This window comes from Herpailurus yagouaroundi, unplaced genomic scaffold (assembly GCF_014898765.1).
Source record: "Herpailurus yagouaroundi ecotype Mexico unplaced genomic scaffold, PumYag 195, whole genome shotgun sequence".
NCBI classification, from domain to species: domain Eukaryota; kingdom Metazoa; phylum Chordata; class Mammalia; order Carnivora; family Felidae; genus Herpailurus; species Herpailurus yagouaroundi.
In genome coordinates, this window is record NW_024412426.1 from 13,938,029 (window position 1) to 13,954,273 (window position 16,245).

The window sequence follows — 16,245 nt, forward strand, 5'->3', positions numbered from 1 at the left end:
TCTGTGTCTCCCTCTCTCTCTGCTCCTCCCCCGTTCATGCTCTGTCTCTCTCTGTCCCAAAAATAAATAAACGTTGAAAAAAAATTAAAAAAAAAAAAAGAGTAACATTATTACCAGGACAAAATTAAAGGCAAAGTGGGAACTATTTTACCTTAAAAAGGAAAAGAAATAAACTAGCCTTCACATGGATTTGCAGTTCAATTTTCACATCACCTGGACAGTACACAAATCCTCAAGTTGTTCATCTAAATTAAGGTGATTCCAGACTGGTAGTATTCCTAGGCACCTGGTAGGAACAATGCAGATCTCTCTAGAGGTAGGCAGTCTCAGCCCATATTATTCAAACATTCTTACAAATAATTTTTCAAAGACAATGAAAAGTATGCAGGCAAAGATAAAAGGCACACAAAGAAACAACAAATCACAAGTAAGAACAAGGAGGAACAACATAAACCTTCAAAAACTTTAGATATTTGATTTCCCAGACAATTATAAACAACTAGACTTACTACACTTCAAGCAAAAACAAAAAAGATTTGAAAGCTTTTGCAAGTATCAGCAATCTATAAAAATTTATCTAGCAAAATTACAGGTCAAAGAGAACTTTTAGAAAGTAACAACACAATAACCAAAACTTAAAACCCAATAGGTTGATTCAGTAGCAGATTTGGTAGAATTAAAGAGTAAATCAGTAAAGTGGAAGATAATTTGGGAAAAAAATACCCAGAATGCAACATGGAAAGACAGAAATATGTAAAATACAGAAGAGAGGTTAAAAAATACAGAAGATAAACTGAGAAAGTTTAACATACGTTCAATTGTGGTCCTGGAAAAGCAGACGTAAAAACAGAGACAGATGGAATATAAATATGAATAATGGGAAAGACAATAAATAACTGAAGAGATAATGGCTGGGAATTTGCCAGATTTAATAAAAAGTAACAAAGCACGGATAAAATGGAATTCAATGAACCAACAAAGTAGGATAAATAAGAATAAATTCACACATAAAGATACTAACACTGAAACTACAAGCAACCAACAGGAAATGTTACAAAGAGCTACAGACAAAAAGGACACTGCCTTCAAAGGAACATCCATCAGACCGACTACTGACCTCTCCAATAAGGTAAGGGAGACCAGAAGCCACTGTGATGAGATCTTCAATTCAGTAAATGTATTACCTGCCAACCTAAAATTCTACACCTAGTGAATGTATCTTCCAAAATTAAGTGCAAAGTTATGTTTCCAGGTAAACATAACTAAGTTTGCCATCAGGAAACCCTCACAAAATGAAATCTTAAAGGATACAGTTTAAATACAAGCAAAATGTTCCCGTAGGGTTTGAGTGGTGAGAACAAAGAGCCAAGAAACTGAGAAATACATGACTAAATCTAAATGCACGTTATTTTATGTGGTCAATTTGTTGAGGGGTTAAAAACAATAACAATAATTATACAACAAAAACAGATCAGCAGAGGAGGTTAAAGAAGAAAGTGTTCTAATGTTCTTGCATCTTTACATACAGATGTGTTTATGTCCTAGAGGAATCCCTAAAATAATATAGTGTGTTACTTAATGGAATTATTTAAAAACTTCCAAATGATGCATGCAGGGTGAGAAAAAGAAAGAATAGGTAAGCCAGTGATTTTTCACCAGGGCCACTAGGTTCTCCTAGCACCAACAGAGTTTAGTAATCAACTAAGGATTTGGGCAGACTGCATGCACTGATTTTGGAACACCCATTCTGTGGCTCCCTCCCTTCAAGCACTTCTCCCTTAACTCTCAGCTTCAGCCAGTCCCAAATGATGTCTTCTAACTCTTCAAGCCAGCAAGGCTATGGACTGGGGAGTGACCCCAGGATAGAAGCTGAAAATTTCCTGATCTTACCTACTGCAGCTTGACCTCCAAGGATAGATTTCTGCTTCTCTGCCTGCTTTGGATTTTGTCTACGGGAGTAGTCATCCCACCATGCTACTCTATTGCTACTCTGCCATTACCAAATGCATTTACTATTTTTGAAACCAGGAAAAAGATGCAGAAATACAGTGAGAGTCATTCACTTAGTTATAAACATTATTAAGCACCTACCATAAAACAACCATTCATCTAAGCATCAGAGGTACAGTGGTAAAGAGACAATGCCCCTCATCTCAGGAGCTTACCCTGTGTATATGAACAAATAATTAAGATCATACCCGACGGTATTATAAAGATAAAGTGACAACGAAGTGGAAATGTGTACTTTCAATTGGCACCATGGTCAAGGAAGTCCTTCTTGGGGAAATAACATCTGAGCTTAAATCTGAATGACAAAAAGGAACCACCCATGAGAGTTCTTTGAACAAGCTATTCCAATGATCAGAACTGGCAAAAGCCCTAAGGTCAGAAGAATTTCAAGAAGGAAATAAGAAAACAAAAAGAGAAACAAAAATGGAAGCCATCTGAATAATATGAGAATAATGACCACTACCTACAAGTGGGTCACAAATTTAGCCCTGAGCTTCCTGGTAGTAGTAAAGAGAAGCCTGGTCAAGGCTAACATGCACCCTAGAAAAACAATCCTGAATACTGACTTGCACAAAAATCGTAACTGCATACATTATTCACAATAACATCAAAACAGATTGAATGTCTAACAATAAAGGGACAGTTAACCTATGATAGACACTTACCTAAGAGATTACTGTGAATCTATGAAAATTGAGAACTATGGGTATGGCAACACATAAATTTATGCTATAATAATGCTGAGTGAAGAATATGATTACTATTTTATGTAACCCTGGAAACCCTACAAAAACCCTGACCCCCCCAATATCCAATAAACTAAATTGAAAGGAACACACATCAAATTTCTAAACTGAATGTGTCTGAATGGTAGAATAACAGGTCATGTTTTCTTCTTTTTCTTTCCTTTTACTGCGTTTTCCAGATAAAAAAAAAAGTTTTAAGGAATAATGCATGTACATGTAAGCAAATGATAAGGTAAACAAATGTGGTGTAATAAGTGTGTATGCCACATGTATTTAAGAGTTCTGAGGGAAAAACACAAAGTCAGGTGCACGATAATCTTAATTACATAAACAAATGTTATCTCTGTGGATGAAGACGCCTCCTGCTTCATCCCACTCATCTCGCGCAACTACATTACTAGAGAATTCTTCAAAAAAAACCCCACATAACTGAGTACAGCAGTTCCTGAGGTACGCCCTTTAGTTGCTCCCCCATATCTACAGGACAACGTGTAGACTCCTGAACATGGATACGGATCCCCACCACAGGGCCCTATTTCTCTGGCATGGCTTGCCGTCCATCAACTCCAGCTCACGTGCCGCCACAGAGGCAGAGCCACTTAACATTTCTCAAATTCGAGATGTTTTATGTTACTTTTCCCTTTGTCTGGAATGTTCTTCCTTTTGTGTCCAGTAATAGTCCTACTCTTCCTTCAAAGTTCCACTCTACCACAGGGTCATCCCTGACCAGACTCAACAGAGATGTAAGCACAGTCCTCTCTTTGCACATCTGGCACATGCTTTTTTTTTTTTTTAACGTTTATTTATTATTGAGAGACAAAGAGAGCATAAGCATGGGAGGGGCAGACAGAGGAGGAGACAGAATCTGAAGCAGGCTCCAGGCTCTGAGCTGAGCCCAACGTGAGGCTCAAACTCACAAACTGCTAGATCATGACCTAAGCCGAAGCTGGACACTTAAGTGACTGAGCCACCCAGGCACCCCTGGCACACACTATTAAATATCCCTACAGCGAATGTGACACAGCACAGGACTGACTTCTGGCTCCATGTCCATCTTCCAGACTATCTACAACGATTTCTTTTAGGGCCCATTCCAGGTTTTGTTTTTGTATCCTGAGACCCTCAGACTGTTCTCAGCACCAAATGTTTGCTGATTAAATGGGAACAAGCATACCTGTACTGGTCTCACCCAAGCCAAGGAACAAGGAATGGCCTGAGCCGGGAGCTTTGTGTAGCAGCACCTGCAAGAGATGATCACAAACCCCAATATTCCATCATGTTTTAAAACTGCATTTTATGGAATCTCTAATCCACTCTTGATTTTAGCTGTTTACAGCACTTCAGACTATTTTACTCATGCATCTTTAAATTAATGCCTTACACTTTAAAGCATTCTAAGTAATAAAAATTTTAAACATCATAGTCCTTGAAACCCATGCAATTAAAATATAGGTAGGAACAGACCAACCTTCATGCTATATAAATGCAATTCTTAGCATCACCCCAAGAATCATTTTCTTTTTTTTTTTTTTTTAATTTTTTTTTCAACGTTTATTTATTTTTGGGACAGAGAGAGACAGAGCATGAACGGGGGAGGGGCAGAGAGAGAGGGAGACACAGAATCAGAAACAGGCTCCAGGCTCTGAGCCATCAGCCCAGAGCCCGACGCGGGGCTCGAACTCACGGACCGCGAGATCGTGACCTGGCTGAAGTCGGACGCTTAACCGACTGCGCCACCCAGGCGCCCCAAGAATCATTTTCTTAATAAGAGATTGTTTTTTAGAGTTTCATGGTCCATTCAGATTCAGTCATGTGAAAGAAGACCTAAAAGATTATAATCCCAACGTGAAACTAAGGGACCATATGCCAAGTTCATTTGCACTAAAAAAAAAAAAAAAGAAAAGAGGGATGGAAGAAAGGAAGGCAAGAGAAAAGACCAATCTTAACCCCATGCAGCTTTAGCATTATGAGCATTATGATTCAAAACTTAGTAATAATTTAACCAGATTTGTTAACTCACTTGAGAAACCTTAGGGAGGACTTCTGAACAGTTCCAATATTTCCAAAGTCTGGGTAGAATACTTCAACTTCCTGTTTCCCGAGGACTTGATGGATAATGACCCGATACCACCACTTATCCTCAGAAATCCTGACACAACAGAGATGTCCCGGCTGGATAAAATACTCCGGCATGGCATATCGATCAGAAACCAGCTGATTGGAATAGCAGCGCCTGTAGAATTCCATAAAACAGGAATTTCAAAGAGGGAGAAAATATCATTTGATGCATCAAGACCAAGAAAGTCTTGGCAAAAAGCAAGAAAAAAAAATCCTCCTTTTTCTGATTGGTTAATGCTTATTAATACCAACTAATTTTATTTTCCTCTTTCTTTTCCAAATCCCTTCTCTTCATCAATAAACTTCTTCACATGGAAAGTTATACACTCATTTTATCTCATATTCTCTGAACAAAATGCAATCCAACTTTATTCCTCAGCACTTCCTAAAACAGACATTTTTAAGACACCAATGGCCCCTTAATTCCCAAATCCAATAGCCTGTCTTGCCAGCTTTCGATATACTTCTTTCTCTGCAACATGACCCTGATCCTATCCTCTTTCAAACTCTATCCTACTTAGTTTCCAAGACACTATTTTCTCCTACTTCTTCTCTGTCAATAATATTGGCTCTCTAATTGCCTTTAAAGTTTAGGTTCTCTGGGATCTTACATTTAGGAAGTATAAAATAATAAGAGCTCAGGCTTTGAACCCAGTCACATGAGCTCAAATCGTGACTCCATCATTTACTAGCTGTGTGACTTTATCTTTCTGTGCTTCAGTTTACTTGTTGAGCATGGAGAGGACAATAAAACCTTAGCAAAAATAGATGAATGCTAAGCACAGAGTCCAAATACAGTTAAGTACCCATTAACTATTACTATTCTTTCTGTACACCATCTCATCCATTTTCATATCTTTATACCACTACAAATAAAACGATGATTCTCCATCTTGATCTTTAAACTCTGAATCACTTCGGAACTTTAAAACTTTATTTCCAGCTGTACAGAGAAGATGCTAGTTGTTCCCCAATTTTCATTCTCCTAATAGAATCCCAAATTTTAACTGAGTATATAGCCATTCAGACTTCCCAGACTCCTTAGCATCTAGATGTGAATACTAAGTCCTGAGCAATGAGATGTGAGAAAAAGTGTGCATGATTAGGATGGTAAATTTTATGTGTATTTTACCACAATTAAAACAAGTAAAAGTATAGAAATTCCAGCTCATGTCTTTCAAAGAAAACGGCACATCTCCAACCACCTACCTTCTTCTCATTCTCCTTCCCACTGGCTGAAATGAGGATCTCATGGATGTGATGGCGCGCTACATGCTGGACCATGTAGATGGGGCAACACACTGTCTGGGACAGCAAGACAGAAAACACTTGTGTCCCTAACACCAGGGAGCTACCTTATCCACCTTTACTGCTTACATATGGACTACTATGGGAAGAAGAAATAAATTTTTATCTTTTTTAAGCTACTATGTCTTAGGCTAAGTTATGTCTCTGTAGCAGTGGCTAAACCTAATCCTAACTATTACTGTCCACTCAACATTGTCAATTCACTACTCCATGGTCACCTTAGACGCACCAGGTGTAAACTTCTAGCCCCGGCTCAAACCTACTCAATCTCTAAAGTCAACACAGGTTTCATATTCTCCTTTTCTCCCTCATCCTTCTCAAACCCATTCTTGTCACCAAGACCTGACAACTACTTCCCCAAATTTTTTCCAATTTCTTTCAACTCTCACTCTCTTACCAAGATTAGCATATTAATGGATGCTCTCCTGTTCACTCACCCATCTTCCACACTGCAACGAGAGTTATCTTGCTAAAATACAAACCTGTTGATGCCCTTACCTTCTTAAACCTTCAGAGGCTCCACACTGTCTACAGAATAAGTCAGAAGTCCCGCCCATGGTGTTCATACTCCAGCTCTTCCCCAGTATTCCAGTTTCACATTCAGTCACTGTCACCCAACCTCATGCAGTGGTGCTTCACTCCCCTATTTGTTGCTCCCAGAACACCACGCTACTCTGTTGTCAACAGTGGCCTTGGTGCCAGCGATTGGATCCACACATACCCACTCACACCTTTTTGACTGGCAAATTCTTACTTGTTTTTTAAGCCTAGCTCAAACATCTCCTTTTGTGAAGCTTTTTTCCACCTTCAACAGGCAGAATTACTGCCTCATGCAGTACCCCACTTATCCGCTCTCTGTATCCCCAGATAATTGTGGTGTTCACAAAGGCAAAGACCATGTCTGTCTTCTCCTCATACTGCTCATGCCCAAATCCCAAGCACACAGCAGATGTGGTATTAGTAACAACAGCAGCCAACAGGTGAGCTAGACTCCATTCTAAGTGCTTGAATCTTCCCAACTCTGTGAGGCAGGTATGAGCACTACCCCTACTTTGGAGATAAGGAGACTAGGCCCAGAGTTAAAAGTAACTTCAAGGCCATAGAGCCAGTACGTGTGCTTTAAAACATGTACTAAATCTTACAGGCATACTGGAATGGAATATATAATATTTTTACTAAGTGTTTATTATGTGACTTACATTATACCAAGTGTTCTTGGGTGAGAGGAGTTGATAATGCAGTAAAATTAGACTAAAAGATGGAATGCTCTTGGATAAATAAATACATTATTCTTATATACGACATCAATGTAAAAATCAGACACTGTTGTTCATGAATAAATCTAAAGTGACTGCAAATGTACACATTTTACAGGGTGTTTTACTGAGAAAGACATGATATTTCGGCAGATAAAAGAGATTAACTAGAGTAGTCGTTCTCCAAGTGCAGTTCACAAACTCCCAGGACCGTGATGCCCTTTTAACAAGTCCATAAGGTCAAGACTAATTTAATATTTTAGTGTTACTATGAAAATAGTTATTTGCCCTTTTCACTGCATTAACATTTGTAATGAAGGTGTAAAAGCAAGGTGCCTTAGCCAAATCAAGGCAGTGTCACCAAACTTTACTAGCAGTCACTTGTCACCGCCATGCACTCACAATAAAAGACAAAGAAGAAGAAAAAAAAAAGAGGCCAATGTCACATAAGAATGTCCTTCATAAACCAATAAAAATTAAGTATATTAAATCTCAACCACTGAGTGACCATCTTTTCAATATTCTATGTGACAAAAAAGGAAGTAATAGACACATAAAACACTGCTCAAGTTGTCTTAAGAAAAGCAATTATGCATCTGAGAACTGAACTAGCTGTTTTTGTGGAACATTTTTACTTGGAAGAGGAACTAGACATTTTTTTCATGGAACATCATTTTTGCTTGAAATGACTACTATCAAACTATGTTTATTCAGACTTGAGTATCTGATGCACATTTTCTCAAAAATGAAGTGAACCCGTCACTTCAAGAAAAACACTGACAGTATTTATCATCAATGTTAAAATTCAAGACTTTCGAGTGAAAATTTAGATTCTGGAAATGTTGCATCCACCACAAGTTTGACAGCTTCCTAATACGTAATACTTCTCTGATGAAAAGAATGTGATTTTTTATACTGTGTGATGAAATGTGTCAACATTTGGAAGACCTACATAACTCAGTGAACCAGTATTTTCCAATGCATGATGTTTTGAAATTATACATGAAGGTAAAAGATGTTTTCAGGGCTGGTTACACTGAGTGCCTTATGCTTGCTTTAATGTTCTGCTATTGCTGTCTTGAAATACTTAATAATTTTACAACTTGGAGACTTGCATTTTAATTTTGCACTGGAACCTGAAACAGCATAACCAAACCTGAATCTGTTCAAAGTACAAAGGAAGACCAATGAATTTTAACAGCAGCATATGAAAAGTTCAAATTCCACATTGCAACCAATCTTTAAGAAACTACCACTTGTCAACTTTTGGAATGTTCACAAATTTCCTTAAATATCAAAGATTATTCACAAATTTCTAAAAAGGCTACTAAAATACTCCTTTTCCCATGAGGACAAAGGGGAACCGTCTTGCAGTGTAGGTGGGAATGCAAACTGGTGCAGCCACTTTGGAAAACAGTATGGAGGTTCCTCAGAAAGTTAAAAATAGAACTACCTTATGATCCAGAACTTGCACTACTACGTATTTACCCAAAGGATACAAAAATACAGATTCAAGGAAGTATATGCACTCTGACGTTTATAGCAGCATTATTAACAACAGCCAAACTATGGAGAGAGCCCAAATGTCCACTGACTGATGAATGGATAAAGAAGATGTGGTATATATATGCAATGGAATATAATTCATCCACAAAAAGAATGAAATCTTGCCATTTTCAATAATGTGGATGGAGCAAAAATGTATTACACTAAACAAAATAAGACAGTCACAGAAAGACAAACACCTTATGATTTCACTCATATATGGAATTTAAGAAACAGATGATCACATGGGAAGGGAGAAAAACAGAGAGAAACCACAAGAGACTCTTGAATACAGAGAACAAACTGAGGGTTAATGGAGGGAAATGGGTGGGGGATTGGCTAGATGGGGGATGGGTATTAAGGAGGGCAATTGTGATGAGCACTGGGTGTTGTATGTAAGTGATGAATCAGTGAATTCTACTCCTGAAACCAATATTACACTGTATGTTTAACTAACTAAAATTAAAATAAAAATTTGAAAAGAGGGGTGCCTGGGTGGCTCAGTCGGTTGAGCATCCAACTTTTCATTTTGGCTCGGGTCATGATCCCAGGGTTATGGGATTAAATCCCACATCAGGCTCCATGACTGAGCATGGAGCCTGCTCAAGATTCTCTCTCTCCCCCTCTGCCCTTCATCCCCACTCACATGCTCTCTAAAATAAAAATAGGTTTTTTTGGCAAAAGAAAGAAAATACTCCTCTTCACAACTATGTATCTGTGTGACCAGATGTTTTCATACACTACAATCAAAACAACGAAGCTCAAGACATTAAAGATGAAAGCAGACATTAAAATCAAACTTTCCCCTATTAAGACAGATAATAAAGAGATCAGCAAAAATGTAAAATAATGTCACTATTCTAATTTCCAGAAAGTAGTTACTGTTCATAGAAATATGTTATTTATATCCACACAAATGGGCTGTTTTTTTAAACAAAATTTTCTTACATGCTGCAGTTTTAATTTCTAAGATAAATATCAGTAAACAAAAGCTCTCAAGTCCTTAACTGCTAAAAGCTCTAAAACCAAAATGCTGACAAGTACTGATTTAGAATGAGATACATGAAAAATACATTGAAAACAACAGATTCCTACCGCATTTCAATCATCATGTCTTCAAGTAACTCTGATGAATCCCTGCTATAGATTCGGATGTAGAATTGACTAGGAGAGATGATATACTCCACAAAGACCCCCACAAGGGTACTGGTATCTAATGGTGGCAGTCTGCATAATTTCTTGTCCCGTACAGCATCTGGTGGGATATCATGGTTTGCAATTGCCAGGCTGAGCTGTGACTTATCAACTTCCACTTGCTACAAGTTAAAAAAAGAAATAAAAGAAATCTTTGGGTGAAATTTCAAACTCTATGATGACATTTCCCTAAGTATATTTCATGAGTCATCTTTATCAGAATCACCTGGGAAATTATAAAAACAAAGCTTCTTAGGCTTATTCCAGACTTACTAATTCAGAATACCTAGAAGTGGGACCCATAATTATGTATTAAAAAAATTCCCTAGAGGGGCGCCTGGGTGGCTCAGTCGGTTAAGCAGCCGACTTCGGCTCAGGTCGTGATCTCATGGTCCGTGAGTTCGAGCCCCGCGTCGGGCTCTGTGCTGACAGCTCAGAGCCTGGAGCCTGTTTCAGATTCTATGTCTCCCTCTCTCTGACCCTCCCCCATTCATGCTCTGTCTCTCTCTGTCTCAAAAATAAATAAACGTTAAAAAAAAAATTTAAAAAAAAAATTCCCTAGAGGGTACTGGGTGGCTCAGTCAGTTGAGTGTCTGACCCCAGATTTCGGCCCAGGTCATATCTCATGGTTCATGACATTGAGTCTCATATTGAGCGTGGAGCCTGCCTGAGATTTCTCTCTCTCTCCCTCTGTCCCTCTCCCCAGCTAGTGCTATCTCGAAACTTAAAAAAACAAAATTCCCTATCATCAAAACAGTATGGTAATGGCACAAAAACAGACACTCAGATCAATGGAACAGAACAGGGAACCCAGAAATGGATCCACAAACATATGGCCAACTAATCTTTGACAAAGGAGAAAGAATATCCAATGGAATAAAGACAGTCTCTTCAGCAAGTGGTGCTGGGAAAACTGGATAGCGATATGCAGAAGAATGAACCTGGACCACTTTCTTACACCATGCACGAAAATAAACTCAAAATGGATGAAAGACCAAAATGTAAGACAGGAAGCCATCAAAATCCTTGAGGAGAAAGCAGGCAAAAACCTCTTTGTTCTTGGCCACAGCAACTTCTTACTCAACACGTCTCCAGAGGCAAGGGAAACAAAAGCAATAAATGAACAATTGGGACCTCATCAAAATAAAAAGCTTCTGCACAGCAAAGGAAACAATCAGCAAAACTAAAAGGTAACCTACAGAACAGGAGAAGATACTTGCAAACAACACATCAGATAAAGGGTTAGTATCCAAAATCTATAAAGAACTTATCAAACTCAACACCCAAGAAAACAAATAATCAAGTGAAGAAATGGGCAGAAGACCTGAATAGACACTTCCCTAAAGAAGACATCCAGATGGCCAACTGACACATGAAAAAATGCTCCACATCACTCATCATCAGGGAAATACAAATCAAAACCACAATGAGACCTTACACCAGTCAGAATGGCTAACATTAACAACTCAGGCAACAACAGATGTTGGAGAGGATGTGGAGAAAGGATCTCTTCTGCACTGCTGGTGCGAATACAAACTGGTGCAGCCACTCTGGAAAACAGTTTGGAGGTTCTTCAAAAAATTAAAACTAGAACTATCCTACGACCCAGCAATTGCCCTACTAGGTATTTATCCAAGGATACAGGTATGCTGTTTCAAAGGGACACATGCACCCCAATGTTTGTAGCAGCACTATCAACAATAGCCAAATTATGGAAAGAGCCCAAATGTCCACCGATGAATGAATGGATAAAGAAGATGTGGTATACACACACACACACACACACACACACACACACACACACACACACACGGAGTACTACTCGCCAACCAAAAAGAATTAAATCTTGCCATTTACAATATGTGGATGGAACTAGAAGTTATTATGCTAAGTGAAATTAGTCAGAGAAAGACAAATACCATATGACTTTACTCATATGAGGACTTTAACACACAGAACAGATGAACACAAGGGAAGGGAAGCAAAAATAATATAAAAACATGGAGGGAACAAAACATAAGAGACTCTTAAATAAAGAGAACAGAGGGTTACTGGAGGGATTATGGGAGAGGGGATGGGCAAAATGGGTAAGGGGCATTAAAGAATCTACCCCTGAAATCATTGTTGCACTACATGCTAACTAACTTGGATGTAAATTTAAAAAATTAAAAAAAAATCCCTAGGTGATCCTTACCTACATTAATATGTGAAAACTGCCTTATGAAATTAAAAGTCAAAAGTACGTTATACAACTGCCCCATTCAAAATTGAAAATATAGTACTTTAAATATTCAGGCTAAACGAAGACAGTCTTCCTACCCAACCCTACCAACAAAGGTAACTTTAAAGAATAAATTTCACACTAATCTTCCAATCAACAATAGTTTCTCAGGGCACCTGGGTGGCTCAGGAGGTTGAGTGTCCAAGTCTTCATTTCGGCTCAGGTCATGATCTCACAGCTGTGGGATGGAGGCCCACATTGGGCTCAGATCTGAGTGTGGAAGCTGCTTGGGATTCTCCCTCGCCTGCTCTCTCTGATCCTCCCCCATTCACATGCTCACCTGCACTTTCTCTCAAAAACTTAAAAAAAAATTATTTTTATATTTTTTAATTTTATATTTTAAAATTTACATCCAAATCAGTTAGCATATAGTACAACGATTTCAGTAGATTCCTTAGTGCCCCTTACCAATTAGCCCATCCCCCCCCACAACCCCTCCAGTAACCCTCAGTTTGTTCTCCATATTTATGAGTCTCTTCTGTTTTGTCCCCCTTCCCTGTTTTTATATTGTTTCCCTTCCCTTATGTTCATCTGTTTTGTCTCTTAAAGTCCTCATATGAGTGAAGTCATAAGATTTTTGTCTTTCTCTGACTAATTTCACTTGGCATAACATCCTCCAGTTCCATCCACGTAGTTGCAAATGGCAAGATCTCATTGTTTTTGATTGCCGAGTAACACACACACACACACACACACACACCATGTCTTCTTTATCCACTCATCCATCGATGGACACTTGGGCTCTTTCCATGCTTTGGCTATTGTTGATAGTGCTGCTGTAAACATTGGGGTGCATGTGTCCCTTCGAAACAGCATATCTGTATCCCTTGGATAAATACCTAGTAGGGCAATTGCTGGGTCATAGGGTAGTTCTATTTTCAGTTTTTTGAGGACCCTTCATACTGTTTTCCAAGGTGGCTGCACCAGCTTGCATTCCCCCCCCCCCCAAAATTGTTTTAAATAGGGTTTCTTTTTTTTCAACGTTTTTTTTTTTTTTTTAATTTTTATTTTTGGGACAGAGAGAGACAGAGCATGAACGGGGGAGGGGCAGAGAGAGAGGGAGACACAGAATCGGAAACAGGCTCCAGGCTCTGAGCCATCAGCCCAGAGCCTGACGCGGGGCTCGAACTCATGGACGGCGAGATCGTGACCTGGCCGAAGTCGGACGCTCAACCAACTGCGCCACCCAGGCGCCCCTAAATAGGGTTTCTCAAACATTTTCATTCTAAAATCTATTATTTTCCTTTAGACTTTTCTCTCACCCTCTATGAAATATGTAGCAGTCTCTTGAAACAAAATGTTTTCCTTCCATGAAAGAAGCCAGTTACAGACGATAGAAGAAGTGTAAGCAATTAATTCCTTAATAACAACAAAATAAATAACAGAAGATGAGAACACAAAAAAGGAAAATTGTGTGTGGAAACGTAATGAAAAATAAAAAATAAATACACCCTATAATTGAGTACACGAGCAGGGGCAATGTGCAGCAATTATTGAGACATATAGCTAAAACAAAGCTCCTCAAATCTTCCCTCTGAAGCCCTTAAGGGTTTTCCAGCCCACATTTTCAAAAACATGGACAGACCATTGGCTTTATCATCCTGAGAAAACTGGCAAATCTTCAAACCGATCTGAAAAGTTTAAAATGAGAGTTGAAAGTTAGTTATACAAAAGATCGAAAACAAGAATAAATGCCGTATAAGGTGATTTCAGACCAAAACTCTGCTCTCTTCTAAAAAATCATGCATCTTGAGACAAGATTTTCCTGAATAGAATTTTGATGTAAGGAAATACTCATTTAGGGGTGCCTGTGTGGTTCAGTCACTTAAGTGTCTAACTTCAGCTCAGGTCATGATCTCATGGTTAGTGAGTTTGAGCCCATTAGGCTCTTTGCTGTCAGCACAGAGCCCACTTCAGATCCTCTGTCCTCTCTTTCTGCCCCTCCCCCACTTTCTCTCTTTCTCAAAAATAAATAAAACATTAAAAAGTATATATTCATTTAGTTACTTTCCATAATGCTGATCTCCAGTGTACAAAGTCTTTACACCTACTCACCAGCTGTAAAGGCTTTACCACCAGATTAGGCTTTTTGCAAATCTTCTTTTCTGGCTCTTTAGGGTTTTTAGGAAGACAATCCCAGGCAGTCTCCTTGATAGCAGCAGTAGACAGTGAATTTCTAGGGGGGCTGGAGACACAAGCTTTGACTTCTATTTTCTTATCTGATTGAACTAAACATGAATTTTTGACTGATGAAATGGGTTCATCTGAAAAAATCAACAGAGTAGCCTGTGGATAGCCATTATAGTAATTTGTCTAACTGTTACAAAGCACATTCTATGGCCCAGGCACTGGGCAAATAATGACAAATGAGAGATACGAACCTAACTTTATAGACCTTTCAGTATGGAGAAACGAAATGAAGTTCTAGATGGGAACAAATCTTAAATTACTTACATTGGCAGGGAAAGGGCAAGTTTCTTGAACTTTGGTTAAAGGTTTTGTTTTTCAATATCTTGATTTCAATTTACTTCCTGCTCAACTTTCGCAGTGAATATGCATAGTTACTTAATGTACTAATGTGACTACTGAATATCCCATAATATAATGCCTTAATTTTTAGGGGATTACCAAATCAATCACATATTGTGTTCAAATTTACATGTGTATGATGATTTTAAGAGACTGACACCTTAAAACAGACCCAGATAGACCTAAAACCATAGTGGCTCCTACAGAAAAACTAGTAAGTGCACAAAGATGGAGGTACAAGAATGTTTATCACTGTATCTTTTATAATGACAAAAAATAAATACACTCTATATGTCTGTCAACAGGAGACTAAATCAATTATAATACAGTCACATAAAAGAATTATATGTAGTTAAAAAGGATGAAATAAACTTACATATGCTGATATGGAAAAACATCCCATAACATACGAAGTATAAAAAGAACTTCTATATATACAGAACACTATCTTATGCAAGAAAATTCTACATGTAATAAATAACTATGGTATTATACAAGAGGTCCAGAAAAAGACCTATTAAAATAATTACTAGTTACCAATCTACCTTACTGGAATTTTTAAACAAATATTGCTTTTATAATTTTTTTAAAAATCTACGTATGCTTACCTATTCATTGAAAAAAACCTCAAAGACCAATAAAAATTCTAACAGATTCTTTTCAGGGAAGTAAAATGATGGGAAATATTCACTTTCAACTTATTAAAATAACATGAGTTATTTACACATTATTTATAACTCATGTTATTTTAATCAGAAAAATCAACAAAGTGGGTATGTTTATATCAAAGATACATTGATATTCTGGAAAAAAGTTGCGATCCATCAAAACCACTTTTAGAAGCTTATAAAAATACAAGGACAGTTGACCCTGAACACTGCAGCATTTAGGGGCATCAACCCCCAATGCAGTCAAAAATCGCATATAACTTTTGATTCCCCCAAAATTTAACTACTAGAGCCTACTGCTGACCAGAAGCCTTACTGATAATATAAATAGTTGATTAACATATATTTTATGTATGTATTATATACTATATTCTTTTTTCCCTCCATTACAGTTTATTTTTTTACTATGAAATTTATTTTCAAATTGGTTTCCATACAACACCCAGTGCTCATCGCAACAGGTGCCCTCCTCAATGCCCATTCTTAGAATAAAGTAAGCCAGAGAAAAGAAAATGTTAAGAAAATCATAAGGAAGAGAAATTACATTTACAATATTATACTGATTTTACCATAAAAAATCCACATATAAG

At 37.9% G+C, this 16,245-nt stretch overlaps 1 protein-coding gene across 4 annotated transcripts in view; it reads right to left on the minus strand.

The window, feature by feature from the left end:
* Positions 1–16,245, minus strand: part of TDRD5 (tudor domain containing 5) — a 108,408-nt gene that overhangs the window by 29,788 nt on the left and 62,375 nt on the right. For all 4 annotated transcript variants that reach the window (XM_040446634.1, XM_040446633.1, XM_040446631.1 and 1 more), the window contains 4 exons: positions 14,514–14,722; positions 10,079–10,299; positions 4,777–4,989; positions 3,931–3,997 (listed from right to left, as the gene is read on the minus strand). In XM_040446634.1, coding sequence (XP_040302568.1) covers positions 3,931–3,997; positions 4,777–4,989; positions 10,079–10,299; positions 14,514–14,722 — 710 coding nt within the window. The remainder of the gene's footprint in view (positions 1–3,930; positions 3,998–4,776; positions 4,990–10,078; positions 10,300–14,513; positions 14,723–16,245) is intronic.